Source organism: Egretta garzetta, unplaced genomic scaffold (genome assembly GCF_000687185.1).
Source record: "Egretta garzetta isolate BGI_Z169 unplaced genomic scaffold, ASM68718v1 scaffold334, whole genome shotgun sequence".
Classification (NCBI taxonomy): Eukaryota; Metazoa; Chordata; class Aves; order Pelecaniformes; family Ardeidae; genus Egretta; species Egretta garzetta.
The window spans coordinates 570,516-598,378 of NW_009259431.1; the positions used below are offsets into that span (position 1 = coordinate 570,516).

The following is a 27,863-nucleotide window of genomic DNA, read 5'->3' on the forward strand; positions in this document are numbered from 1 at the left end:
AACAATTACCAAGGTGTGCATATTTGGATGATCATTTTAAATACTTATGATTCAGAGTCAAAACTGTTTACCTTTTCGTTACCATTAACAGGTCTGTACTGTTGACCATAGCATGTGCAATATATCTGAGTTTTGCAAATCTTCCATTTTCAATTTTCTAAAAGAGATAAAAGTTTTATAGCTTTGAATATGCTAATATAAATTCATATACTAATTTTGTGCTTAAAATCTATTTATCCCCCAAAAGCATAAAGCGTAATAAAGCACATGGTTTTAAATAAAAAGCTACTTTCATAAAGTCGGAATATGACCAACAGATCTGTGACAGCTGAAGTTCAGTTACATAGAATTATTCGATTGCTGTTAATGCAGCTATGCAAATAAAATTCAATCCTAACCAAAACTGGCAAGGAACAATGTAATTTCTCAGAACATTTCAAGAGTTTTCTACATATGTTTACTACATATTTTTACTACATGCCTAACTTCTGCTGACTAATACAATTCTGAGACAACAAAAGAAATAAGGATAAATTTCCCAATTTATGTAAAGTCACCTCCAAAACATTGGAGTATTTAACTTTGGGAATAAATATATACTTAACTGTACACAGGAACCCACTATCATGGAAACAGTGGGACTTAATAATGCACTTGAAGTAATGCTTAGCATTTCTCCATATTCTTTTATTTTCCTCTAAACTTACTTAATCTTTTCCTACTATTACCATGAATATTATAGCAGAATATTCTTTAATGGACAAAGAATTTAAAATATTGATGACAGCAGATGGATTATTTTTAAAAACAGAGCCTCTGTAACTTTAACATGACTTGGCAACCATTGGATTTCTGACTTTCTGAGCAATGACTGATTTAGTGATTGAATTAAGACTGCTGCATCTTAGTTGGAACAGCAACATGACTGCTTGCATACTTCCCATCTGTTACAAATTGGAAGCAAAAATAGATTAGTATAAACCAGTATGATTCAATAAACCCTTAACTACAAACATACTGCTTCAGATATGTCTACCAATATTTAAAAAAATGTAGGTTAGTTCTCAATGCAATTAAAATAGCAAAACCATTTACTGAGTATTCATCACCACTGTAAAATGATAAAGACATTTAAGTAGGCATAACCTACAACTTCAAATTTGGCCACATGGGTAGCTTCCACTTGTCCAAGCAGATATCTTTAATCATCATCTTCCCTCAAAGATGCTGACTTAGTGACTAAAATTCAAGAACATTTGAGTAACAGATCCCCAAAAGAGAGCTTTCCGGAAAGCTCTCAAAGTTCAGATTATTTCTCTCTCCCCAGCTCTATTGGGCTACAAAATGACAGCTATTGATCATGTGCCTACCTACGTAAGTCACTGCTTGAATTTATTTCTGCAAGAACTAGTAGCACAAGCATGATGAATAGGGCAAGAAAAATGGCATAAGAAGTGAGGAATTAAAGGCTTGGAAAACAGATTATACTTTTTATTACAATTTTCAGAAACTCAGGCTTTGTCTAGGAGTCGCCATGCCTTCAATTTAAGTCTCTCTCTGCCTCTCATATGAAGAAGGGGCTTGGATCTAAATAACCAATAACCAAAAAACCCTCTCTCAAGGCAGCCTCTACAACGTTCCAGCACACAACACACTGAATGTTCAGAAGACAGAGGCGGCTGTATAAGCAGACAACAAGGACAGGATACCTGACCCAGATAACAGGCCACTGGTCTAGTCCTGTGTCCTGATGGATTTTCAGTTTTAATGGCCTAGCGAGAAAGACAGGGAAAGGGGGGAGAAGGCTGACAGGAACTTACAGAAATAACGCATGTGGAAATGGCAAGGGTGGTCCAGTAGAGGTAACAAATACACAGTGTTGCATTTAATCTGCAAGACTGTGACAATGCCAGCAATTTCTCTTACTGACCAAACACGTTATAAATATCATACGGTATGACCAGTATCTCTCTCCTATTAGAAGCAATTATGGGGCAGAAGCATTTATCAATTTAGCCTTATTAGGACGGAAAGGATCTCCAGTCCTTCTGCATCAAAGATGACAACTTTCTTATGCTTTGCATAGCACTGAGGTAAGGCTAGAGTGCGACTTAAGAGTGCAGTGTTACCTCCTTCTGTCTTTTCACTAGCTTGCTAGTAAATTTTAAACAAGTCATGTCACCCTGTTGTAACTTAACGCAGTTTACTGATGATGAATTGAGAATCATGAAAATTACTATGGAAGCGCAGTACTTAACTATCACGCAGGTTGCAATCCTAAACAAAACCTATTTAAATATCCATCAAATTCCACAAAATGTTTTTCATTCTACTGAGATTCACAAACAAGTGATTTTCTCAGTACAAAAATGTTGTTAGCATGTGGTAAGCACTGAGCTAACTATCCCTTATTGCTAGCTATGAGTTAAAAGATCATAAACTCAAGTTATCTGCGTTTTATAGTTCTGTAGACAACAGATGTTAATTGGGAAACAAAGCACAGGAAAATACTACACGGTCCATCTGAAAGGTAACACTTGTATCTATGCCAATGCTGAGCAGTAACTACTTCTAAATTCTCTGCCTTTACATTCTTCTACCCCTCATTTGCAATCTTTATCCCTTTTAGCATTGGGCTTGCACCCATTCATTAGGAAAGACATCAGAGAGCTATACACCAATTTACTGCTGCTAGTTCTTATAGCAAGATCACTACTGCATTCTGCTACCAAAGTGCCTTACACAACGCAAACATAAAAGGATAATTGATCCCTCAATGAAGATGCATAAATATATTTTTGAAATTTTACAGTATTCAGCTATTAATTGTTTGGAGAAAGACAGCAAACTTGGACCACTGTTTGGTGATGCAAAACTATGAAAGTTAACATGGATCAATCATTGTTCAGTATTAGTTTCACCACTGTAAGAAAACAAATACTGATTTTTAAAACACAGCTTCTGTACTTCAAATTAAAAAATGTTTAATAACCCGATTACTTTGGTATATGTTATGGTTCATTGACTAGAAATGGAAAGTGAATGATCTATTGAAAAAAGAGACTCCAGCAGCTGTAAACTGTGAAGTAATCCAGGAACAAATCCCCTCCTTTGCAAATTATTCTTACCTGCAGTACAAATGCTTAGATGCCACTGCAATAATCTAACAGTAAATGTGATCATTTGTGAAGAGATGGACATGCAAATATGCTCAGTGTCTTAACAGTGGCATCTCTGCATTTGGGAAGTTTCCTAGTCACACCACAAGCTCCTAATTTATTGAGGAGAAAGCGCAGAGGCCTTTGAGAAATAGAGTGTAGATAGCGGAGAGAAAATTTTAAATCTATGATTCTTTTGTCTACAGTTCTAAAAAAAATGCCAGTAGGATGTATGATATAAAGTGAGAATGTTTGCTACTCTTCTTGAACTAATCTCAACTGAAATGACATGTATAAAAAATATTGTAAAGACTGTTACCACTTACTACTACCATTACTACCGAGGGTGGTTATAAACCTGCTATTCTTCTCTCTTGACGTTCAGATTAACTTAAGGTTTTCAACTTGGTTTTAGATTGCCAGGGTATTTCCTTATGAATTTACTACTGTCCAAATGTGTGAGTTCTGAAGGCAATTCACTGTTGTTGCTAGAAACTCCATTACTGAATGTATCTTTCAGCTCAAATTATAAGGTGGCTTCTTCAAAAGCTGTAGAATCGCTACTTTCAGCAGTCTAACCTGGTATAATTACATATCAAATCTTCCCCACAGAAACAATAATTCTAAGCAGTACCTGGGTCACTTGTTAGATCTAGCTTGAATGTGTGTGAAAAAAGGGAAAAATTTGTTATATAAAGAAAAAATAATATGTAAACCTTTCCTTTTTCTGCCATGCAAAACTCTGTCCTCGTCCTTTATCAATAAGAACTAGCGTTAATCCTTCATTGCCTACTCCCCCATTCCAGTTATCCTGAAGTGCAGTGTCATTCTATAAAAAGCAAAGCTTTTGTCCATGATGTGTTAGTGCCTAAATTCAAGATTCCATTTAGCTATGCTGAACAGCAACTCCGAAATCAATAGGGTTTTGTTCAAGTCAACAGAAAATTGTGGTCAAGGTTAACACTTCAAGTTAAGGCCTCAGTATGCAGGACAGTAAAAATTTGGACAGCAGCTTTCTTTCAGAACACAGTTTCTACTTCACAACAGAAATATAATTTGCCTATGTTGACTGGCAGAATTATTTTGGTCAATTTTTGAGCTGAATACCAAGAGAATTCATTTGATGAGCTCAACAGCGAAACCATACTGATCTACACTTTAATTATGATGATCACATCTAGATGTCCTTTGTGTTTCCCACCAATACCACCAAAGTTCTTTGATTTGAAACATCGGAAGTGATTACTGTATCAGTGGGGAAATAAAAAACATTTCAAGTTACTTTTCTGTATCCTCTGTCAGCAAACAAGCTGGTGTACGCTTTCCCTAGGACACTTCTAGTTTTCACTTGCTTTTCCACCATATATAAGCATCACGAACAAGATAAAATGAAACCAAGTCACACAAGCTTCCATGTTCTTCCGAAACAATTGGTGCTAGCTAGTCTCAGCCAGCTCCCTGTAAATATACAGGAGTCTTCTATTTGGGGATGGACAATGGCTACATAATAATACCCAAACGTTGCGCATTTAAGTGGTAAGGATCCTGTTCCTCCCTTTAACCTAGGCACAATAGGTTTTCCAAAGGAGAATGGATAATGACAGCTGTGACTCAATTAAGGGAGCAGCAAACTAGATAGCAGGCATGAATGGATGCCTGGTAAGAGTCAGGACAATGTCAAATGAAAATAAAGTCGCTTTCAACTTTGGAAAAGAATTTCTCCCTGTAATTTTGTAAAGTGAAACCTCAGTTTTAGAGTACTTCATGATATAGATACTTATGTTTTGATCTGAACCCAAGCCCAGGGCGGGTAAGGGAAGGAGAGGAAGGAGTATGACACACTTTTCCAATTCCTCAGATGTTCTTCCTGGCAGTCTTAAGTTCAAATACTAAGAAACAAGGGTATGTTCAACCCATTCCAACATTCTGCCACCTGATCTGAAGCTTACCTCATGACCAAAAAAGGATCACTGAACTGAAAGCTGAACACCTCCAATACAGTAGAATACAGTATTGAAGCACGGCTTTGAAGGATTGTCTTCTCTACAAGCTTACATCCACTGCAGCATAGCTGGGCAGCAACCTTACAGAACACTGTAAAAGAGCCCTCACAAACTCATACACTATAAAGGCAAATCAAAAATTATAAAAGGGCTCAAATTTATTTTGGTTTTGGGTAGGCACTGAGCTGTGACACAGAAAACTCCACTGATTTCATGGTGCAAGCATTAATGACTTATTTTCATAAGCATGAGATTAGCCTATCTTTCAGCTTTATTCCCTGACAGGGTAAGGACCAGTGATTTCCGGCAGGTCTATAGCTTCTATAAATCGCTTATGACAACAAAGGCATAAACAGTCTATTAAATGATACCAGAAACTGTCTGTAGTATCCCTCTGCACTGACTCAAGTCTACATAGCCTCTTGAGAAAACAAAGAAACAGAAGAACCCTGATCAAAAGGGAGGTATGAGATAACATCAAAGATAAAGAGCACAGCCAATTCTTCACTTCAGCAAGGAAGAAGCATATAAATTCAAGTTACAATTATACAAGTCACTAAAAGAGTAAAACTAAGCACTTGGGAAATGCTGAATCATCAACTTGTTCTGTAGCTGACAGCAGAACACTTGGCAACCTGAGCTAAAAGGATGGCAATTAGTCCTAGAGTTTTGAGCAACAGTATCAGATTTCAAATTCAATTCACCAGTGAAAAAGTGGGGAAAAAAATTGTGCAGCTTAAAGTTAAACTATTAAAATCCATCAAACTGAAGGGCGGAAAAAAAAAAGAGGCATTTGAAAAGATGGTCTGTATTTTTGGTATGTTACTTTAAACACATAAAGAAAATAATCTTCTAAATCGGGGTGACTTTTTTGTATATTTGGTGCCTTGAAGAACATCAGTTTTGTCTAGTTAGCTATCATCCTTTTCATACATTTTGGTTCCATGACTTAGGATAACAAAAAGTAAAATTCTGTCTAAACCCAAATTATTTCTTTTCCCAATGTATATTCAGAGGAACCTAGACTCATGACAGAAACAAATAAAATACTTGTAGAAATGAAGTAAAAACTTCAGAAATAGAACTATACTCCATGACAGACACAAAATAATCAATGGTATATAATCATAATTGCCAATGATACTGGCAAATTGCTTCACTGTTTTTAAAAAACAATTTTTTTAGTTAGCATTCTACAACCTTTCAACCTACTGAGTAAAGAAAGAACTCTTTTTATTATATTGCAGTGAAACTTGAATTAGTGATACCAGATCCAGAAGTACTACCGTTTATGCTAAATTTTACTTCCACATTTTGTAATGATTTGAAGAATTATAAGTTAAAGAACTAAAAAGTTAGTCAATTTGAAAGAAAAAAATTATTTTTTCTAAAAATCAAATTATTACTCTTGCAGCAATGCTTTTTCAATCAAAAAAGTCTGCATTTTTTTATAAAGGTATTTTAGAATGAGAAAAGGTATGTTTTGTTATAAAATTGACATGCGTTGTCTTGTAAGACAGGTCATTACAGAAAAAACCCAAAATTTTACGGTATAAAAAAAAATTGCACTAAGAATCCAAAAAGGAAAAAGAAAATGTCAGGTAACATATTCAAAGTTCCCAAAACCCAGTAAAGTTAAGAAAATGCAGCAGTAATCATTCCATAAAGTTGTACTTCATTTTCTCAACTTTTAGGCTTGACGTGCCTTTTTTTAGGATTGAAGATCAAAATAATTTCCTACATTCTTCAAAGAAATACCAAAAATCCATTAGGATCTGAAATATTCAAAATCTTTCCCACATTTTTTCAGTCAGTAACGAATTGCAATACAGTCTTTCAACTATTTCTGCAAGTCATCCTTCTGAGATTACAGTATTACAAAATAAGTAGCAATGCAGGATCTGCAGCAATCTTAAAGCATCAGTAGTTTCAGCCAAAAAAAGCTCTCAAGTTGAGCCTGTCCCCTCTTTTATCTGGAAGATTACAGGCATGTATTGCTTGGCTCACTGCCCAAGAGATCAGACTGTACAGCAGCTTTTGAAGGCATTAAGCCAGAACAAGCAGTCATATAGATTTTAATGGTTCTTCCCTCAGAATTTTGATAACTGGGAGACAATAGACAATGAAGGACATGACATCAGCTTTGGTAAATACGCAAACATTTCAGAAGCTCTTATTTCTTTAGAACAATTCTAATTCTTCAGATTTTGGCAGAAGAGTTATTCTTACTGTACTTATTGATACATAAATACCTATTGCGAGAAGTCTTTAATATGCAACACAAAAAAAATCTAAATTTAGCAACAAACCACAAAAAAGAAGAAAACTGTGCAAGCATTCCAGTGAATACAGAATATAATAATTTTTAAAGAAACAAGTAACTTGTAAATCTATACCGTAGAATTTGCAATACAGAATTATAGTGGTTCGGTGTTGTTATTTTTTTCCCCATGTCTAGGTAAATAAAAAAACTAAACACTTTTGCATGTTATATATGTTTTACTACGCAAAGCCTTGTAAAAGTACAGGTATTTTCTCCAGCTGTCTGTGATTTTACATAGGGTTTAATTCTAGGGTGGGTTTTTTTACTTTTTTTTTTTGCTATTTGTTGCTATGAAAACAATAAAAATATTGATTTAAGAATGAAATAATTTATGGTCACAATAAAAAATAACTAAATAAACCATTATTTCAGACATTTAAGGATTCCAAAGGATACACAAAATAAGTATTTAAAAACTATGGTAAAATAAATTATAAACGAAAAATTAAAAGTTTATGTTAAGTGTTCCCTTCAAATTATATGTATTTTAGCTTTCAAATGCTTCTATAGGCCATTTAGTGTTTTTACATAATCTAGTTCCAGGAAACATGAGAAACAATGTTGGAACAGAACAGATGAATCCATTTTAGATATACTTTAGAAGTGTTTATTGTTAAAAAGAAAAGCAGACAAAATACTTTTGAAATATGAAATAAATAAAACAGTCAAACAGCATTTTAACACCAATAATGACTGTACAACTGAGTAAAGTTTTACTAAACACATTTAAAAGCATTCCATCTAGCAAATTATAAAACCTGTCAAACACAATGTAAATGCAAAAACATTCAATACACACGATAGAAACATATCTGGAAATAAACTCTCAGTCACAATATTACTGTTTCTCCATATTATTCAATACTATTTTTACCTAATATCCAGTTTTATATGTAAGACTATTTTTATTATATTCTCTGCTCCTTTACCTAGCACTCATCATCACACAGTTTATTTCCCCACATTTTTTTTGCACAGCTTTAAAAATAAGGATTTAATATCAGACAACCCCAGTTTCTCAGTGGGAATTATTGCAGCAACATTTAATAGTTAAAGGTCAAAAGAATGTGACAAAGGCCATATATATAACTGATACAGTCCATATTATCCTAACTGTCATCATCATCACTACTATTGTGAGTCTTAGTCCATTCCCTGTAGGCCTGTCTTTTCTGAAAGCATGATAAGGGAAGAAGAAAGCAGAAGTATTAGTTTGAAAGTATTGGTTTGGTTTTTTGTTGATTAAAGCAAAATAAAATCTCAGAAAACAAACAAATTCTGAAGCGACATCCTAGTTTAGGGCACAGTATGAGCACATGAAATCACCTATATCCTACTCCCTTTAATCAGCATATACAATCTCTAAATCACTAAATTTTATTCCAATCTAATCCTGTAACCCATTGGAAATACTACAACACAGTGACTGCAGTGGGGCCAAGTCACCAAACTTGTACACACACAAATAATACAAAAGAGAAGAATCATCTTTTTTTCCCCCTTAAGAAAATATTACACTATTCAAACTGCATCAGATAGGGGACATGTAATACACTGAGTCTCATGCAAAACAAAGAAATATCTCTAGAACCAGAAACATTAAGAACCAAAAACATCAGTACACTTGAAGGTAAAATAAGGTTATGACATCAAACATACTACATCAGAAATGAGTATCTGAAAAAAAAAATTATGCAATTCATTATTTTCTGATTTGCCTGTCTGGAGGGAGAATTACAACGCTGTTTGGAGCTTTCAAAACACTTCTTCAAGAGTAGTTCTGCCTTAGAATCATGAGTAGTGAAAACTAATATGAAACATACGGTTTTTTTAGCTTTAGCTACTTTCAAATAGTGGCTGCCATCATAAAAATATGACAGGCATTACACAAGGCAATGCCTTCATGCTATTATAATTGGATAATGGAAAGTGGTGGTACTGTACTCAACTACACAACAGAGACAAATTAGAATTACATATTACATTGGAGGATTTCTTAAAGGTTTCTCGGAAAAAAACCCCAAATGCAAACATGTACAAATTTAAGAAGCAAAAGTGATGTAAAGTCATTAGAAAAGTCTGCACACTAGAGCTGACTCTGTTGGCTTGCCAGCATTTGTACACTTCAAAACAGAAAGGGGGATGTTTTGAAATTCGTTTTCTCACCAAAAAAAGGAGAAAGATTAGAAAGTAAGTTTATGTTGTTCATCTGTAGTAGCTTCCAACTATGCTCTGGATAAGGTAATACTGCTTTATAATGCTAGCTTTAAATTGGGGAGCACAGGTTAAAGCTACCTCATTAGAAGAAAGGCAGAGGTGTACTATTTATTATCAAAGGACTTTCATAGTCTGCTGAACTAGATCACCAGTGAATGGCATGGCAAACATAGCTGAGATGCCCCAAATAAGACAATCCTCTTCTACCAGAAAACAAAAGGACAAACTAATGAAATGCAGAAGAGACAGAAACAAACAGATTGGAACTTGTCGTGAAACAAACAGCTGCGGCAATTCTCAGAAGAGTCTAAAAATCCTCTCCAAAGGCTACTTCATTCTTATCTACTTCTCCAAAAGATTATTTCTGTATGAATTCTCCAACATTTCCCTGACACACTGTGAATCCTTCAACGTGTATTTTAAAAATTCTGTTTACATTTATGCAATCACTAATTACTACTTTATTTCTTACGTTTGAATACTTCTAAAACAGAGTTTTACTTCTCACAGAGGAAAAAAAATAGAAACTTTGTCGGCTGCATAACAGTTGGAATTATTTCCACTTTGATAGCCCAGTTGAATTTGCTTAAATGGCAGCTGAATTATTAAAGAGTAACTGCTACTCAGCATGTTCTTCAAGCAAGCAGTATTCCACTTCAAAACTGTTTACATTCTTACAATAGCTGTAGTATGACATAAATACAGCTATTTTAAGTGTGTTTCAAATGCTGTTTTACATAAAATTGAGAATAAATTGTCACTGTTTAAAATGTCTATTATAAAAGTACTGAAAAAATATCTTTCTATTTATCAAAAATAAAAATTACAAGACAAACCTTTTTAATTACACATATAAACCTTTTTCTTCTTTCAAAATGTTCTGTATCTTGCACAAACCTCTACGGATATACTGGTATAAATTATGGTGTCTTTCTCAAAAGTTGTATCACAGAAACTAAATCACCAAAGTGGTCGTAAGCCTAAGAAATTAAATGGAACTTCTTGACTACTGAGTTACTAGGTAAAGGGTTGTAGGGAATTTAAGAAAAGGGAAATTCTGTAAAATATTTATTTCAACATATGATGAGTTAAAATTTATGTCAAATTATCTTTCATTTTCTTCACCTGTAACATTTGACTTCCAGTTCCATCTCTTAATCTGTAAGGTCTAATAACTCCATCTTCACCAAAGAAGCGAGGTGGGCGCAGGCTTATCACATCTTCTGATGAATCTGCAACTCTGCAGGAAATTTAAGGTGCGTGTCAGTATCTCCACTCTGATATGTAGCAAAGGCTCTAAATCATCTTAAATACAAATTAAATTCAAGTATCAGCATGGCAACTGTTGTTTATATATATATGTACTTTTGCATATGAATAGACACCAAGTGTATATTCTATGAAACAACAATAGATTTTACTCAGAAATCTATTTCAGAGAATGATTATTAGAATATTAGATGGCACAGGGCAGCACATGCCTGCAATACTTAAGTAGTGTCTAAGTATTTGAAGTATTTTACTTCAAAACTTCAAAATTAAAGACATCTGTGCCATATCAGAGCAGAAGTTCTGTATTTTCTTTGCTAAAAAACTTAAAAGTGGAGAAACAAAAGACTTACAATTCTATGGCAGCAAAAGTGGTCCAGCTCGCAAAGAACAGGGCCATTAAACAGCTGTATTCAGATGAAGCTACTAAATGTCCCCTCAGATCACTCTCTCCTAATCCTTTACACATTACAGCATGAGATAATCTACAGCAATGTGTTTATTAAAGTGAGACTATCACAGTATTCAATATGCAATCTTGACACAGTTCTCAGTCTGAACAACCAGGACAGATCCTGACATCATCTGGTATTCTTGGAACTCATCTCATATAGCAATAATATAAAAAGTAACTTTTCACACAGCTAAGTTCTTTGTTCCTACATAAGTGGAATAAAAGGAAAAAAAAAAATCAGCAATTGAAGGAAGTCTGATCACTGAAGCTTTTAAACTAGTTTCTTTGCTAATGCTAGAATGCTAGAGATTTGAAGTGTTTTTTAAATGCTATCAACTGTGTATTTTTTAAAGAGTCACCTATTTAATATATAAATAACAATATAGATAAGATTTTTTCCTAGCTCATCTGTATTAATGACATAGTTGAGAGAACCAGAAACATTGACGCAGAAGCGATAAAGACACGATGTACTAATGCTACTACTATTGTCTGTTTCATGCCATGTCATTCTCCATACTTTACTTACTTTTTAATACCCTGAAATGTGCTGCTTGCCATGTCTATGATTCCTCCAGTAGGCCTAGCTACTGCTCCCACTAAGCCTTTTCCAACACCTTTGAAAAAACCAGCAGCTCCTTCTTTTTGAGCTCCTAAAAGGATTAAGTGCAGCAAATCATTACAAAACACTTCCAAGTTTTTTTTACAATCTTAGCAAACTTAATTACCATTTAGTTACAAATCTTATTTGATATGCAACTATACAGTCTCCTCCACACAAAGTTCATGTACACAACATTTAAACTAAAAGTCAGTAGGAATATAAAATCTTTATTAAAAGTTTTAAAAATCAGATCTAAAGTCTCATCAAGTATCAAGAATTTACCATCATATGAACAGCTAATGCATCAGAAGACCTAAACTTACCTCTTATTGGTTTTGTAACTATTCCTGTTATGCCACTGACAAAACCCTACCAAAAGAAACAAGAAAGACATTACATATATGCTTTCAGAATATATTTTTCATTTTTTACATTTTTCTGACTACTTCATTGGTGAATAGCCTCAAAGTACATGTGTTGGAGTATTCTAAAATTCACAGACAGAATTAGGGGCACCTGCTTCGATTCCCATCTTCTCTTCTACCCTCATATATTTTTTTCTTTGAAACCATCACTCAATTGTGGCCATATATTTGTAAAGCCAGAGTTAAAATAAAGATTAACAACTCTCTGGTATCTACGATGGCCTGTATGTTTGTTAGATAAAATCCATTCATCTTTTTAATTTTTTTTTTCTCCTTACAGAAACTAATCCTTTTCCACCACGAGTGATACCCTCTCTCAGACCAGTGGGCTGTTTATTCATGGCTTCTCTCCTTTTCTGCTGGTAATCCTCATCCATAGTTATTGCAGCTACTCCTTTTGCCATAGCACCAGTGATTCTTGATGCAGCACCAGCTAATCCACCTATTGGAAAATAAAACAAAGTAAAATGCCAATGCAACTTACAAATACTCACCTATTAAGTACACCACCATGTTAAGGCTGAAACTTACCAACAGCTCCCCCTACTAGTGCTTTAAGTCCCAGTGCCATTCCTTCTATAAATTCTTCAGGACCCTGGATGGCTCCCTAAGAAAAACAAAAGGATGCATTTATGTTAAGTTTCAAAGTTATGTACTGCATATTTTTAAATCTTACATTTTAATTGGAATTTACACGTAAGAGAACAAGAGCATGAGACCACGTGAGAAAGTGCCCACAAGAGCACCTGTGAGAGGAAAAAAAGACTATTTTAGAATATTAATTCATTCCCTTAAGTCTGCTTATTTTAAGGCATTTATTTATTTTAAAATAATAAAAGTAAAGAACAGTCTTTTGTGAATTAAGTTAAATAGACTACTCTCTCTTTTTTATCTCACTTGAGTTTTCCAGCAACTTTTCCTGGCACTTTCACTTTAAATTTTCAATTCTAAATCTAAATTTAAAACCAGAAAAGGTTTTAATATATCCACGTTTTTAATATAATTCATATCTATCTAATTCTGCTACATTTCATAAGAAGGCATGAAGAGATTTTTACCTGGTAAGGTTCATAGAAGAATGCTTCTACTCCTTCAGACAAGCCTCTTATGAATCCAAATGGATTACCCAAGACATCAAGACCAAGAATAAGAACATACATCTGTTTAATAGCCTAAAATAAAAACAGTGATCAGTAAAAATATTTCAGAAATTACATTAAAACAAGGGCAAACTGTGTAATAGACCCAGATTAAAAAAAAAGTGAAAGCAACAGGAGTTCAATATAAACATTTGAAATTATTTGGAAAAGTACAAGTAGTTGTAATAAAAAGGATCCTACAGTGAGTAAATCATATTAAGTCAGCCAAATAAACATTACTTCTTACAAGCTGTCGTGGTTTAACCCGGCTGGCAACTAAGCACCATGCAGCCGCTCGCTCACTCGCCCCCTCCCTCAGTGGGATGGGGGAGAGAATCAGAGAAAAGGAAAAAAAAAGTAAGACCCGTGGGTTGACATAGAGACAGTTTAATAAGAGAGAAGAATAACAATAGCAATAATAATAATGGTACGAGAATATACAGAATATATATAAAACAAGTGATGCACAATGCAATTGCTCACCACCCGCTGACCAATGCCCAGCTCCCCCCGAGCCACAATCACACAGCCTGAGCTGTGACCACTCTGCCCGCAACCAACCGACCGAACCAACTGACTGACCGACCAACCCCCCCGAGCATGACATTATATGGTATGGAATAGCCCTTTGGTCAGTTTGGGTTAGCTGTGCTAGCTGTGCTGTACTGCTAGCTTGTTATGCACCTGGCTGAGCAGGAGAAGCTCAAAAAGTCCTTGAGTAGTCTGAGCACTGCTTGGCAACAGCTGAAAACATCAGGGTGTTACCAACATTCTTCTGGTACTAAATCCAAAACACAGCACTATGCTAGCTACTATGAAGAAAATTAACCCTATCCCAGCCAAAACCAGGACACAAGCATTTCACAAATAACTGACATTAATATTCTTGAGATTTTACAAAGCAAGAACATTACTGTCCTGGTTTCTGCTGGGACAGAGTTAATTTTCTTCCTAGTAGCTAGTAGAGTGCTGTGTTTGGGATTTAGTACTAGAATAATGTTTGTAACACACTGATGGTTTAGTTATTGCTGGGTAGTGCTTGGACTGGCCAAGGACTTCTCAGCTCTCAGCTCTGCCAGGTGCACGAGAAGTTGGGAGGGGACATGGCCAGGATAGCTGACCCAAACTGACCAAAGGGCTATTCCATACCATATGACATCACGCTCAGTATATAAGCTGGGGGAAGAAGAAGGAAGCGGGGGGGGACATTTGGAGTGATGGCATCTGTCTTCCCAAGTTACTGTTATGCGGGATGGAGCCCTGTTTTCCTTGGGATGGCTGAACACCTGCCTGCACATTGCTTTGTTTTGCTTGCATACGTGGCTTTTGCTTTCCCTGTTAAACTGTCTTTATCTCTGTATCTCAGTATCTTTGATACTGTTTCCCATAACATCCTCATAAGGAAGCTCACGAAGTATGGGTTGGATGAGTGGACAGTGAGGTGGATTCGGAACTGGCTGAATGACAGGGCCCAGAGAGTTCTGATCGGCGGGGCAGAGTCCAGTTGGAGGCCGGTAGCTAGCGGAGTTCCCCAGGGCTCGGTACTCGGCCCGGTCTTGTTCAACTTGTTCATCAATGACCTGGACGAGGGGATAGAGTGTACCCTCAGCAAGTTCGCTGATGACACAAAACTGGGAGGAGTGGCTGATACGCCGGAAGGCTGTGCTGCCATTCAGCGGGACCTGGACAGGCTGGAGAGCTGGGCAAGGAGGAACTTGATGAAGTTCAACAAGAGCAAGTGTCGAGTGCTGCACCTGGGGAGGTCAAACCCCATGCACCAGTACAGGCTGGGGGATGACCTGCTAGATAGCAGCTCTGCTGAGAGGGACCTGGGAGTCCTGGTGGACAATAAGCTGACCATGAGCCAGCAATGTGCCCTTGTTGCCAAGAAGGCCAATGGTATCCTGGGGTGTATTAAGAGGAGTGTGGCCAGCAGGTCGAGGGAGGTTCTCCTCCCCCTCTACTCTGCCCTGGTGAGACCCCACCTGGAGTACTGTGTCCAGTTCTGGGCTCCCCAGTTCAAGAAAGACGAGGAACTCCTAGAAAGAGTCCAGAGGAGAGCTACCAGAATGATAAAGGGACTGGAGCATCTCCCCTACGAGGAAAGGCTGAGAGAGTTGGGCTTGTTCAGCCTGAAGAAGAGAAGACTGAGAGGGGATCTCATCAATGCATACAAATATCTTAAGGGCGGAAGTCAAGAGGACGGAAGCAGTCTGTTTGCAGTGGTGTCCAGCGACAGGACTAGGGGCAATGGATGCAAACTGAAACACGAGAGGTTTCAGTTGAATATGAGGAAGAACTTCTTCACTCTGAGGGTGGCAGAGCACTGGAACAGGCTGCCCAGGGAGGTTGTGGAGTCTCCTTCTCTGGAGATATTCAAAGCCCGCCTGGATGAAGTCCTGTGTAGCATGCTCTAGGTGAGCCTGCTTTAGCAGGGGGGTTGGACTAGATGATCTCCTGAGGTCCCTTCCAACCCTTGCGATTCTGTGATTCTGTGATCTCAACCCACGAGATTTTCTCACTTTTACTCTTCTGATTCTCTCCCCCATCCCATTGTGGGGGGAGCGAGTGAGCAGCTGCATGGTGCTTAGTTGCCAGTCGGGGTTAAACCATGACAATTACCTAGATTCCTCTCATACTACAGGACAAAATTTGGTCTGACAGCATATGCCAATACAATTTTGTTGATTGTCACTGCAAAACCTTGTAACTACATCTATATGGAGTGTAATTTGATTTTTTAAAAAAACGTTGAACATCTAGGAGATTTCAGATTTCCCTTCTGGGAAAAAGAAGGGTCAGAGAACAACAGACAACACATCCCCCAGTCAAAACCCAGTATAGGTTTTTTCTCTTTTAAAGATGGATAGAGCACTAAATTAGTATGTCCAGAGAATCCCTTATTATTAATGATGGATAGATAGAAGACAACTAGTTCAGACAGCAAAAGACTGTCTGCTGGATTCTCTCCGCTGGATGACAGGACCCGAACAGTACACAAAGGCCAAAGAGGGATCATAATTCATGTACTACTAATGTCTGAGAAAAAGCATTAATAATTTGATGCCAATTCTGCTCTATTAGAGCTGCATTGTGTTTGCTTCCACTATCCATTCCAGAAAGTTACTTTGTTATCCATGACACTTTTCCTCTAGTCATAATTTGGAAACAGTATCTACCCTCAAAATAAAGGCAACAGAATCCAGCTAATGAGTAATTGTTTTGTATGAGTTTATACATTTAACCTTTGTATAAACGTACAAGGCTGAAAGTAATCTTACTAATTTTCACAGAACCAAAGTGCACAGTAGCACTTTCAAAATTAAATTTACTGAAATATTGAAATTTACTTATTCTAACCTGTTTTGAATAATGCCTTACAACTGCTGATTGGAGCTGTTGTGTAGTATAAAAGTGATAGCAGAGTTCAAAGAATGCCAACCTAAAAAAAAAAAAAAAAAAAAAAAAAAAAGAAAAGAGAAACTGTTAAGTCCTTATTATGCAGAGTGAAATAAAATCTATCGTATCTAGTATTGGTTTAATCTTTGGATGCAATCTTTACAATTATATGTTTAGCCTACTTGAAGACAACATCTTGTACATCTGTCAGGGTGGCCCCTATACTCTTGAGCAGGAGATTCAAGGACTGAAGCGGTATCAATTCATTCTTTCTTTCTTCTTTGTTGCTATCTTCTCCACCCGTACTGAGCGAAAAGCTTAAGTGTAACTAAGGGATAAAAATGAGATTGAGAAATAACATGGTTGGTTATTAGAAGTATTGTATTTCTATCTTTATCTCAATTTTTAAATAATGTAAAATTTTATAAGACATTTCTAATCTTGAATGAAATCAGACTGACTTCATAACAGAGAACAGAAATACACGATGTAGGGCAATAAAAACCCACTGACATTTAAAGTAAAACCAAATAACTGGAACTACCTTTAAGAAAACAAGAATTTGAAATTTTCAGATAAGGTCTCCAGAATCTTTTAGCTACAAATTACGTTATTAGCTTGTTTCAAAAACATTTTGTTTCTGTAACTAATACCCAAAATCAAAGCAAACTGAAAATTATAACATAGTATGGTGTCCAAGTAAGAATGAGAAACAAAAGCCTGAAAATAAATAATTAATAACACAAGTTTTACAGGTGCTAAATAAACACTGGAATATGTATACAAGAAAAACCTCCACTTGTGCAGAACTGAATTAACCAAAGTATTTGTTTCAGAGAAATGAAGATGACAGTCTCAAAACAGAAAAACATTGAGGAAAATTGCTCAAATGGCTCCACAGTGCACAAGTTTATTCAACAGTTTTCAAAATCAGATGAAAAGAAGTTATGCCAACTTCCAACTCTCTGAATACAAAACGAAGACAACACTCTGAAGACAACACATTTATTAATTTATGGTATAACAGAGCTTATCTGTAGCTCATTTCAAAGATACACAGCTTGTCTTGCAGAATCATTGTCACTTAATTCACAGTTCTATATTAACTTCGTAACTGTTAAAGACTTATCTTTTATTAGAACCTGCAGCCTGTTTATTCCATCCTAACTCCTCCATGTAATTTTTCTTGTCAAATATGACAGAATACCTTCAAAAAAACTTTTGTTTACTTTGTTACAAAGTGTTCAATTTGTTATTTTAACACGTAAAGGGAATTTTCCTTTTGTCAAGTCCTGAGTAGTTTTTGTAATAAAACAACTGGAGACATACCTATGAACATCTAAATGAAGATACAGTGAAACAGCTACTGAATATACTTGGGATAAGTTAGGCTAAGCTGTTTCCATAACGCTACCCAAGCCATTTCCTGGAATTACCTGTTCTAATAGCAGACCATTTCTATCATCTCGTCAGATACTGTAAAGAGGTGCAACTCAAACCATTCTTTGATCTATTTCCCATGGGATGGAGAAGAGATTCTCTTATTAAGAACTATTATAGAGCCTACAAAGTACCATCACAGTTTTAACAACGTCAGCTATGCAACAATCAAAAAATGAAGACCAGTAAGCTAAAAATGCATGAGTCAGATTTGGGCAAACTGGCAGTTGTTTCCATATAAGAATGCACATACTATTCAATGGCTATACCTGAGTATTTATGGAAATGGGTAAATAACCAAAAGTAGACTTTACTGGAGTCAAAAAATAAAACTTTTTCCAGTGAGTAAGTAAAGATAAAGCAGATAATGTAATTGCAGTAATGCTGGCTGTAAGTGACCTCATTCCCCAATCCACAACACACTGTCTGCACACAAACTACAGCATCTTGCAAGGATCTCCAAAATAATAAAAGAATTACTGTATATAATGAAAGTAATGGATAGGATACGAATGAAATAATGAACTTTTAATGTAAATATTTAACAAATATTAATGTAAACCCCATATAAGTTAGTGGTAACAATGAAAGCACTTTTCCAGAACATAATTATTTTATTCTTTGATCACCATTATGTTTCTTCATTTCTAGAGCCTACTATCCGGCAGGAGACAAAAATTCTTCAGTTAGATAGCAAACACAGGCTATACTGTGAAAAAGGTATACCTTAATTGGAGAGATATGAAAGTATTCATACAAGCTGATCTGTGATGTATCCATTGATGACACACTCATGAGTTCTTCTTGAAGAGATTCAACATCCTTTTTGAAAAGTTCAAGCTGTGAATACATTTTCAAAAAATATTACTTTAAAATGTACAGTATACAAAAAACTACCACGTATTTGTCGCTGAAATGCCATACATTGATTAATACTTCTTATACTCTCTTTAACTTATTTTTTTTGTTTAAAGAGTAGACATTTTAGAGGACTTTTACCTAGTCTGCTGCCTTTTTTTGTATGAAGAGGAGGAAAAAAAAGTAGGAAACTGAGGGAATATTCAATATACTATGCGAGAGTAGCAAATTTACTTAAATGAAAATATCTACTAAACTACAACTCAGATCAGCCAATTCTTACATCGATTTATTGTGCTATAAACTTACAAAATTCTAACAAGATTCCTATCTTGCTTGAAATGTTATTCCAGAAACTAATTCTCTTGTTCCATGCTTCCTTCTAATTTTCAATTTATATTTACCCTGGAGCAACTTTTTAATCTTTTTGCCTTATTTCAGTATAATCCCTGAGCAGTAATACTGTGTTACTTGGATGTGTAGATATGGGGAAATAAAAGCAAAGTAAGTTGCCTTCCCAGCATACCTTTCACTTGCCACAGTAAGACAATACCTTTTAATGCCCCATCAAAAAGGACCTTTTTGCTCTACTAATTTAGGCAGATCTTTTGTACAAGTATTTCTGGTTCATTTTTCACTAGCAGCATTTTTGAGATACAGGCAAAACCAATACACTTCTGCTAAATAATTTATTTTCAGTTCATTGTGTATTGACATTCAAATTTCAATACTCTTAACAAGAACAGCATGCCCAATGTACATCAGAACTGCATTATATCCATGCAGCTTATCACGTTTTTGGTTTTCTTCGGCAAATCCAAGCAATTCTGGCTCCTCTGTTGCTTTATGGTTCTATCTGAAGTTTTCGTTACTATTTCCAAAGCAGACTAACTTGCACTTGATATTATTATATTTAATTTCTACTGTTCATATGTACAAACTCCTCTAATTCTCCCTGTACAGCAATTCAATTCCCTCCCACTGCCCTCTCCTCTCCACTTAGCATCAACACATTAACTACATAATCTTCCAATTTTATAACATTTCATAAAATTACCAAAGCCACTTTCACTTTCTAATCAACTTCTCTCAATGGAGAGATTCATTTTACATTCTCTTGGTCTCATAGGCAGATAAGTTTCAGCGATTTCCTGGCCAAGATTTTCCTATATTTTATTTTTGTTTTTTTAAATAAGCTACATCAAGGAAAATAGTATTATTTTCATTTCCTTCCTGTCTTGGGTTCTTAATTAACTGATCCCCAGGCATTAGGAAGACCAAAGAATCTACAACTGTATTAGTTTCATTCTTTTCAGAAGGTTTTGCAGCCTTCTTTGCATAACATGAATGGTGAGGATAAACAAGTTTACTGTTTGTGTTGGGCAACAGTAACTCTTAGAAACCTCACAGCTTCCTATTAGTCCCAGACACAGCAATTAACCTGTGTTATGGACATGAAAGACCAAGTTTCTTTTTCTTTTTTTAAATATAAGTTGAATAATTACATACTTAACATCTATTAAGCTTTAAACAACAAAAGGTTTCTACCGCTTGGTCACTTGGCACATCAGTCTGTGTAAAGAATTCAACCAGTGCATACAGGAAGCCAAGATCTAATCTAAGATCCATCTCTTGAATCAGGACCTTAAAATACCTGCATATGAAACAAAAAGCAGTTATTAAGGTGTTTTACAAAAAAGTGTAACACATAAAACTTAATCTAGGATATTTAGGCCACTTATGTATTGACTTCAGATACTGCTTTTTTCTTTTCCTCGAGCGATTCGCCATTACTGGTGAAAAGAAGGCTTCCCACAGTGGTGTAAGATAAACACATTTCCTGTAACCGGAACTATTTTAACCAAGTAGTGGCATTTAAGACTGTATATAGCACTGTTAAAAACAGATTTTTTTTCTAACTTAAAATGACTAAAAATATTCATTAAAAAGACACTTAAAAACCCTTGCTTAACTCCACAATTATGTGGATAATAAAGGGGGCTGAGCTTTTATCTCTCATTCTAAGTGCTTTGATCTTTCTACGAATGAGTTGGTGTAAAATTATCTTCTTCTACATTTGCCATATAACAATTTTAATATTAAGTTTGATTAAACAGAATCAATATCAAAAGAGATCAAACATGTCAAAATACTTACTTAATATGAGATATCTGTGAATGTCCTGCAGTTCTCATGACAATACTAACATCAGTAAATGGTTTTGGTGCTATGAAGTTGTAAAATAAAAAGACATCAGCACAAATTTTCATATGATACACACACCTTTTTATTTTTAATATGAAAATGTCATATGTTCAGGATTTTCTCAATCCTGTAAAGCAGGATTACATAATGGATATGACTGACAAACAACTAAGTCAGGGAAAAGAGCAGGAACAGAAAGGAATAGGAAGACAGGGATGAAATGGAACATCAAAATTCTATTTCACTCAGCTCTGAAAATGTACCATTTCAATTTAAGAGCAAATTAATATTGATAAAAACTTAGACTTACATAATTTCCCTGGTCATGGAAGAAGATTTTCCAACAGCTGATAAAAAAATATAAACTAAACAAAAAAAGCATTCTGCAGATTTATGCACCCTAGCTTGGAACCGATCATATTTAGAAAGAGCACCTGACATCTTATTAGCTTCTGTGCAAAATTAGAAGCAGTATTCTTTGTCTCAGTCTGGAATCCCTCCTGAGTTTACTCTGGTATTCCAGGTGACTTTGCCCTGAACGAGCTAATGGAAGACTGCAGTTCATCACGTAGTATACTGACATTGAGCTCTATCCTCCAAGCAATGCAGAAGTCAGAAGGCTACATACAAAGCAGGCAAAATATAATTTGCCATCTACAGAGCTTATAAATGGTGCTTCGCATAGCAGTTTTGAGTTTAAACTGCACTGGCACACATTTACTTTCCTATTACTTAAACTTATTTCAGATAGGTCACTAGGTCATCTATTGCATGCAAGCAAAGGAAAAAATAAACAACAATTTCTTTGGGGCAGAAGGGAAAAATCAGATGACTAAAGATGAAAAGTGAATCCTCCCTGCTCCAGAACTCCACATGCACGTAATACAGAAATGGTGCAACAGATTCATTACCATCTAGATAAGCAACAACTTGAACTTCTTTTATTTTCAGCAGGCAACTCTTCTGCTATATTAGTCAGCATTAAGTTTTAGTTGTGGTCTGAATGCTACTGCTAAAACCCTGTTTTAAGCTTGATCCACATGTAACTTTCACGTTACGCTCTCCAAGAGCACTGAATTACTGTGTCAAAGAGATGTGCTTAAGAGGTATGATCATATTGATGGAAGAAGGGAATTTTGTTTTCTTCTGTTAACTATTTAAATGGTTTTCTGTATATCATAGAGAAAACCGCTTCCCTATCTCTAACACCAGGATTTGTGTTATCTGTAGTGAGTAAGCTTATACAGACTTCATGTGATAGAAGTGACATGGTTAACTTCAGTACAAGCAAGTAATCTTATCTTTTCAGAAGTAAGGATTATGTTAAACTAGAAAAACAAACCTGAATCCAAGGTGATGGACTTTGGAGGTTTAATAGGATAGAACACAAAGGGAAATATGGCTCCAGGAATCTGGTTTTGTATCTAATAGGGGTAAGGACAGGACAAGGTGCAGCACGTTAGCTTCTCAGTAGTGAAATATTTTAAAATCAGGACAAGCACAGGAATTATGAACATTACCTGTAGCATTCCACCAATTCAAAAGCAGAAAAAAAAAAGCATAGCGGCTGTGGTTCAAAAGATCTCTATTTTCAAAATGAAAATTCATTTTTAAAAACTTGAACATATGCAAGACAACAAATAGTACCTATTTTTTTATTGATTGTAAAGAAAAGCCACAAGAAAAAGCATGGAGAATGAATGGTAAATGTTTTTCCTGAATAGTCGTAGTTGTCTGGGCTTTTTTTTCAGAAGCTTTTAAGTACTATTTCCAAAGATTGAGAAGCACTGATATAAAAGCTAATGAGTACAATTAAATTCAAAATATGTCGAATCCAAACAATTCTAAAAAAAAAAAATTAAAAATTCCAAGTTTCCATAGAAGTTGCTTTTTCTTAATAACTAACTCACCGTTTTTTGACAAGACTCACCTGTATCCTGTAAATTTGAATTCTGAAAGACTTCTGATGGGCAGATGAACTGTACTCGACTTTTAAAGCTGGCAGATAATTTCTTCTGATAGGAATCTCATTTGGTTGTTGAATTTTCATGTTCATTCCATTAGGAGTTAAACATACCTATTGTATTATTAAAGAAAATTTGGTACAGTATATGTTTCAAAAGACTGCTTTTTATCATATACTTTGAAATTTACACTGTTCATTGACATTGTAAGGGTAAGCAGTAAGGGTTTTGCAGCTTATAAGTCAGATGTCATAATTTTCCTTTATTTAAAACAATCAAATTTTGTCATAAATTTCAACAGAAGTAAAACTACAAAATACTGCATTATTTGGGGGATTACTAGTGTTTAATACATCACTTTCTAGAGGAAAGGCAGAGTAGTATAATATAACGGTCTATGACCGAGATAAATATTGGCTCATTTACCTATACCATGTTCATTTAACTATAATACAGTTCTAACGAGTATCTGGAACCCAGCTACAGACAAGGAGAGCAGCATTTGGAGCATAACGTGCTTCTACATTCCAGAATAATTTAAGGAATTACTTTTTCCATATGTACATGGTTGATTGACACAGTTGAATTATCCGACAATAAGGCACTTGAAAAATACAAGATTTTGTGCTAAAACAAACAAAACCAGAACTAACACCCTGCCCACCACCCCAGTATAACAAGTGAACTAAATACAAAGCTTCTTTACTGTAGCTTTATGCATATTTAGTCCCATGACCTGCAAAAATGTTAAACTTCAATTTCAAAGTTAGAGGCTAACAACAAAAAGTCCATAGCAAGCTTTCAAATGTTTATGGATTTTTTTTTTCCCCAAGGATTTTTATTCTAGACAGAGATAAAAAAGGGTTTTGAAATGGATTAGGTAAATCAATCATGTCAATTTTCACTGGAAGTTTCTTCAAAGATAGTAAAATTGACACATTATTTTCCTGTGTACACATGTAAAGAATTAGAGAACTGTCAGTCTTACCAAAACATTTGATTCCAACTCAATAATCTTATTTTCTGAAGGAGTTAGCTCACTGTAATCTTTGAATTCTTGTTCTAATTTATCAGTCTGCTTAACACTCATTGGTCTCCATCTTGACTTCTTCTTGGGTTTTGTCTCCCAAACCACATCAGAACTTTGAAAACAAAACAAAGGACCAAGACAGAAGGATTAGCTATTTCCAAACAAGTTTTACCTACTGTAGTATAGCTTTTAATAGGTTATAGCTACAGAATGAGAAAACACATCATAAAGCACTATTGTAGTAAATAAAAGTGACTCAAATGACCCACTGCCTTCTTGGCACTAAGTAGAAGCCTCTCAAATATAATGCAAAAAAGAAAAGTTAACAGCAAGTCTGTGTAACTCCACACTTTGATGAAGATGGGTAATGTCAGGATACCTGAAATGGAAGTTCAGTTTGAACAGTACTATATCCATTATTCTACAATCTCAGTGTAGTTTTCTGCATAAATTCCTGCATGAATTTTGGAACAGCTGAATTTTCTAGTAAGTGAGAACTTCTTCAAGCCAAGACAAAATGCCTCCTGAATTGCCTCTTATTTTTGGTAACTAGTTTCTTCTCTCTTTCTGTCCAAATCAATAGATGGTGATTTTGGTTTACATGTTTCCTCTACTGATTTCACAGTGGGGGACTTTTGGTTTTGTTTGTTTTCTTGGTTTTGTGGTGTTTTTTTTTTTAAATGGTATCCCAAAATCAATTATTTTCTTTCATCTCTTACTTTTGTAATTAATAAAACAACAAACTAATTAATAATCTTTAAAGGGCACTGGACTCTTTCTTGCTTAATTCCACTGCTTCTGTGAGAAGCTTTCGTGTCTGATTTCACCTTACAGTCAAACGGAAGGCACACGATAGGGCACAAACCAACGCTATTAGACAGGTGGAAGGTGTTTCTTCTTTCTACAAGTTACTCTATACCCCACAAATATATAGCTTTCCAGATCCAGCCCCCTAATCCAATCCCTCTTAGATATATCTGTCTATGTCCAGATACATCATGGCAGAACCACCAAAAAAAAGGAGAGTTAAAGGGCAAAACAGCAGCTACAAAATATGAGTACTACCTTGAAACTGCTGGGATTTTTCCCCTTTTCCCATCTTTTTCTTTTTTTTTTTTTCCTCTGCCCCACTCCACCCCACTCCTCTCCCCATCCCTAAATGGGCTGTGATCCCAGAACTGGCATGGTGAAACTTGTTTCTGCATCGTTAGATACAAACTACTTTTTCCTTCCTTTTTATAACAAGATATTCACAGGTGGGAACATTCTGAATAATAGGGTTGTCTCCAACATACCCAAGGAATAATCTCTTATCCTCAGAAACAGCTTTCAGGAGTTTGACATCGACTCAGAGTTTAACAAGAAAACAATACCAACTATTCCTCCTGAGGAACCTGAATGCACATAAGTCCACGGGACCTGATGAGATGCATCCCAGAGTCCTGAGGGAATTGGCCGATGTAGTCGCCAAGCCCCTCTCCATGATATTTGAAAAGTCATGGCAGTCAGGTGAGGTCCCTGGTGATTGGAAAAAGGGAAACATTGTACCCATTTTCAAAAAGGGTAGAAAGGAAGACCCCGGGAACTACCGACCTGTCAGCCTCACCTCTGTGCCTGGGAAGATCATGGAACAGATCCTCCTAGAAGCTATGCTAAAGCACATGGAGGCCAGGGAGATAATTCGAGATAGCCAGCATGGCTTCACCAAGGGCAAGTCCTGCCTGACAAACCTGGTGACTTTCTATGATGGAGTGACAGCATCAGTGGACAAGGGACAACCAACAGACGTCATCTATCTGGACTTCTGCAAGGCCTTTGACACGGTCCCCCACAACATCCTTCTCTCTAAATTGGAAAGCTATGGATTTGATGGGTGGACTGTTCGGTGGATAAGGAACTGGCTGGATGGTCGTGTCCAGAGGGTAGTGGTCAACGGCACAATGTCCGGATGGAGACCGGTGACAAGTGGTGTCCCTCAGGGGTCCGTACTAGGACCGGTGCTGTTCAACATCTTCATCAATGACTTGGACAGTGAGATAGAGTGCACCCTCAGCAAGTTTGCAGATGACACCAAGCTGAGTGGTGCGGTTGACACACCAGAAGGCCGGGATGTCATCCAGAGGGACCTGGACAGGCTGGAGAGGTGGGCCTGTGTGAACCTCATGAGGTTCAACAAGGCCAAGTGCAAGGTCCTGCACCTGGGATGGGGTAACCCCCAGTATCAATACAGCCTGGGGGGAGAAAGGATTGAGAGCAGCCCTGCCGAGAGGGACTTGGGGGTGCTGGTGGATAAAAAGCTGGACATGAGCCGGCAATGTGCCCTGGCAGCCCAGAAGGCCAACCGTACTCTGGGCTGCATCAGGAGGAGCGTGGCCAGCAGGTCGAGGGAGGTAATTCTGCCCCTCTACTCAGCTCTGGTGAGACCTCACCTAGAGTACTGCGTCCAGCTCTGGAGCCCTCAGCACAAGAAGGACATGGAAGTGTTGGAGCGGGTCCAGAAGAGGGCTACTAAAATGATCCGAGGGCTGGAGCACCTCTCCTATGAGGACAGGCTGAGAGAGTTGGGCTTGTTCAGTCTAGAGAAAAGAAGGCTGCGGGGAGACCTGATTGCGGCCTTTCAGTACCTAAAGGGGGCCTATAGGAAAGATGGGGAAAATCTTTTTAGTAGGGCCAGCTGTGACAAGACAAGGGGTAATGGTTTTAAACTAAACCAGGGTAGGTTTAGACTGGATATAAGGAAGAAATTCTTTACAATGAGGGTGGTGAAACACTGGAACAGGTTGCCCAGAGAGGTGGTGGAGGCCCCATCCCTGGAAGCATTCAAGGCCAGGTTGGACAGGGCTCTGAGCAGTCTGATCTAGTTAGTGGTGTCCCTGCTTACTGCAGGGGGGTTGGACTAGATGACCTCTAGGGGTCCCTTCCAACCCCAAACATTCTATGATTCTATGATTCTATAAACACTGCTAGACTACTTGACTACTTCCAAGTAACACTAATTCAGTGAAATCTGAACTCTACTTTGAGACTAGGCAATTAGCTGTCACTTTTAATGGAGTGTTTCCACTATCTAGATAGTCATCAGAGCTCAGTTTCTCAGGGGAGGGCAAGGACTGGGATTTTCTTTGTGAATGACAGACATGAATACAAGAAATATACATGTATGTGAAGTTTTGCTTGTTTGTTTTGCAGTGCATTGCAAAGAATTAATCAAGAGAAAAATTTGTTTTGCAGTGCATTGCAAAGAATTAATCAAGAGAAAAATCCCTCACTCTAGCAACCTCATGGCTATAAATATACAGAAATGTGTGGATTATGGCAATGTACAAGTGTCCCTTGAGCATTCTAAAAAGCCCCTGTTTGAATATATGATCGCAC

The 27,863-nt window shown here is 36.5% G+C and overlaps 1 protein-coding gene across 1 annotated transcript in view; it reads right to left on the minus strand.

Annotated features, from left to right (window-relative positions):
- Positions 1 to 27,863, minus strand: part of VPS13A (vacuolar protein sorting 13 homolog A) — a 154,862-nt gene that overhangs the window by 7,293 nt on the left and 119,706 nt on the right. The window contains exons 55-69 of the mRNA XM_035892672.1: positions 24,447 to 24,600; positions 23,425 to 23,571; positions 22,837 to 22,918; positions 21,447 to 21,516; positions 20,838 to 20,943; positions 19,158 to 19,271; positions 17,174 to 17,319; positions 16,953 to 17,034; positions 13,512 to 13,625; positions 12,985 to 13,060; positions 12,732 to 12,895; positions 12,352 to 12,397; positions 11,954 to 12,077; positions 10,827 to 10,941; positions 72 to 157 (exon numbers count right to left, since the gene is read on the minus strand). Of these exons, the coding sequence (XP_035748565.1) occupies positions 72 to 157; positions 10,827 to 10,941; positions 11,954 to 12,077; positions 12,352 to 12,397; positions 12,732 to 12,895; positions 12,985 to 13,060; positions 13,512 to 13,625; positions 16,953 to 17,034; positions 17,174 to 17,319; positions 19,158 to 19,271; positions 20,838 to 20,943; positions 21,447 to 21,516; positions 22,837 to 22,918; positions 23,425 to 23,571; positions 24,447 to 24,600 (1,626 nt within the window). The remainder of the gene's footprint in view (positions 1 to 71; positions 158 to 10,826; positions 10,942 to 11,953; positions 12,078 to 12,351; positions 12,398 to 12,731; positions 12,896 to 12,984; positions 13,061 to 13,511; positions 13,626 to 16,952; positions 17,035 to 17,173; positions 17,320 to 19,157; positions 19,272 to 20,837; positions 20,944 to 21,446; positions 21,517 to 22,836; positions 22,919 to 23,424; positions 23,572 to 24,446; positions 24,601 to 27,863) is intronic.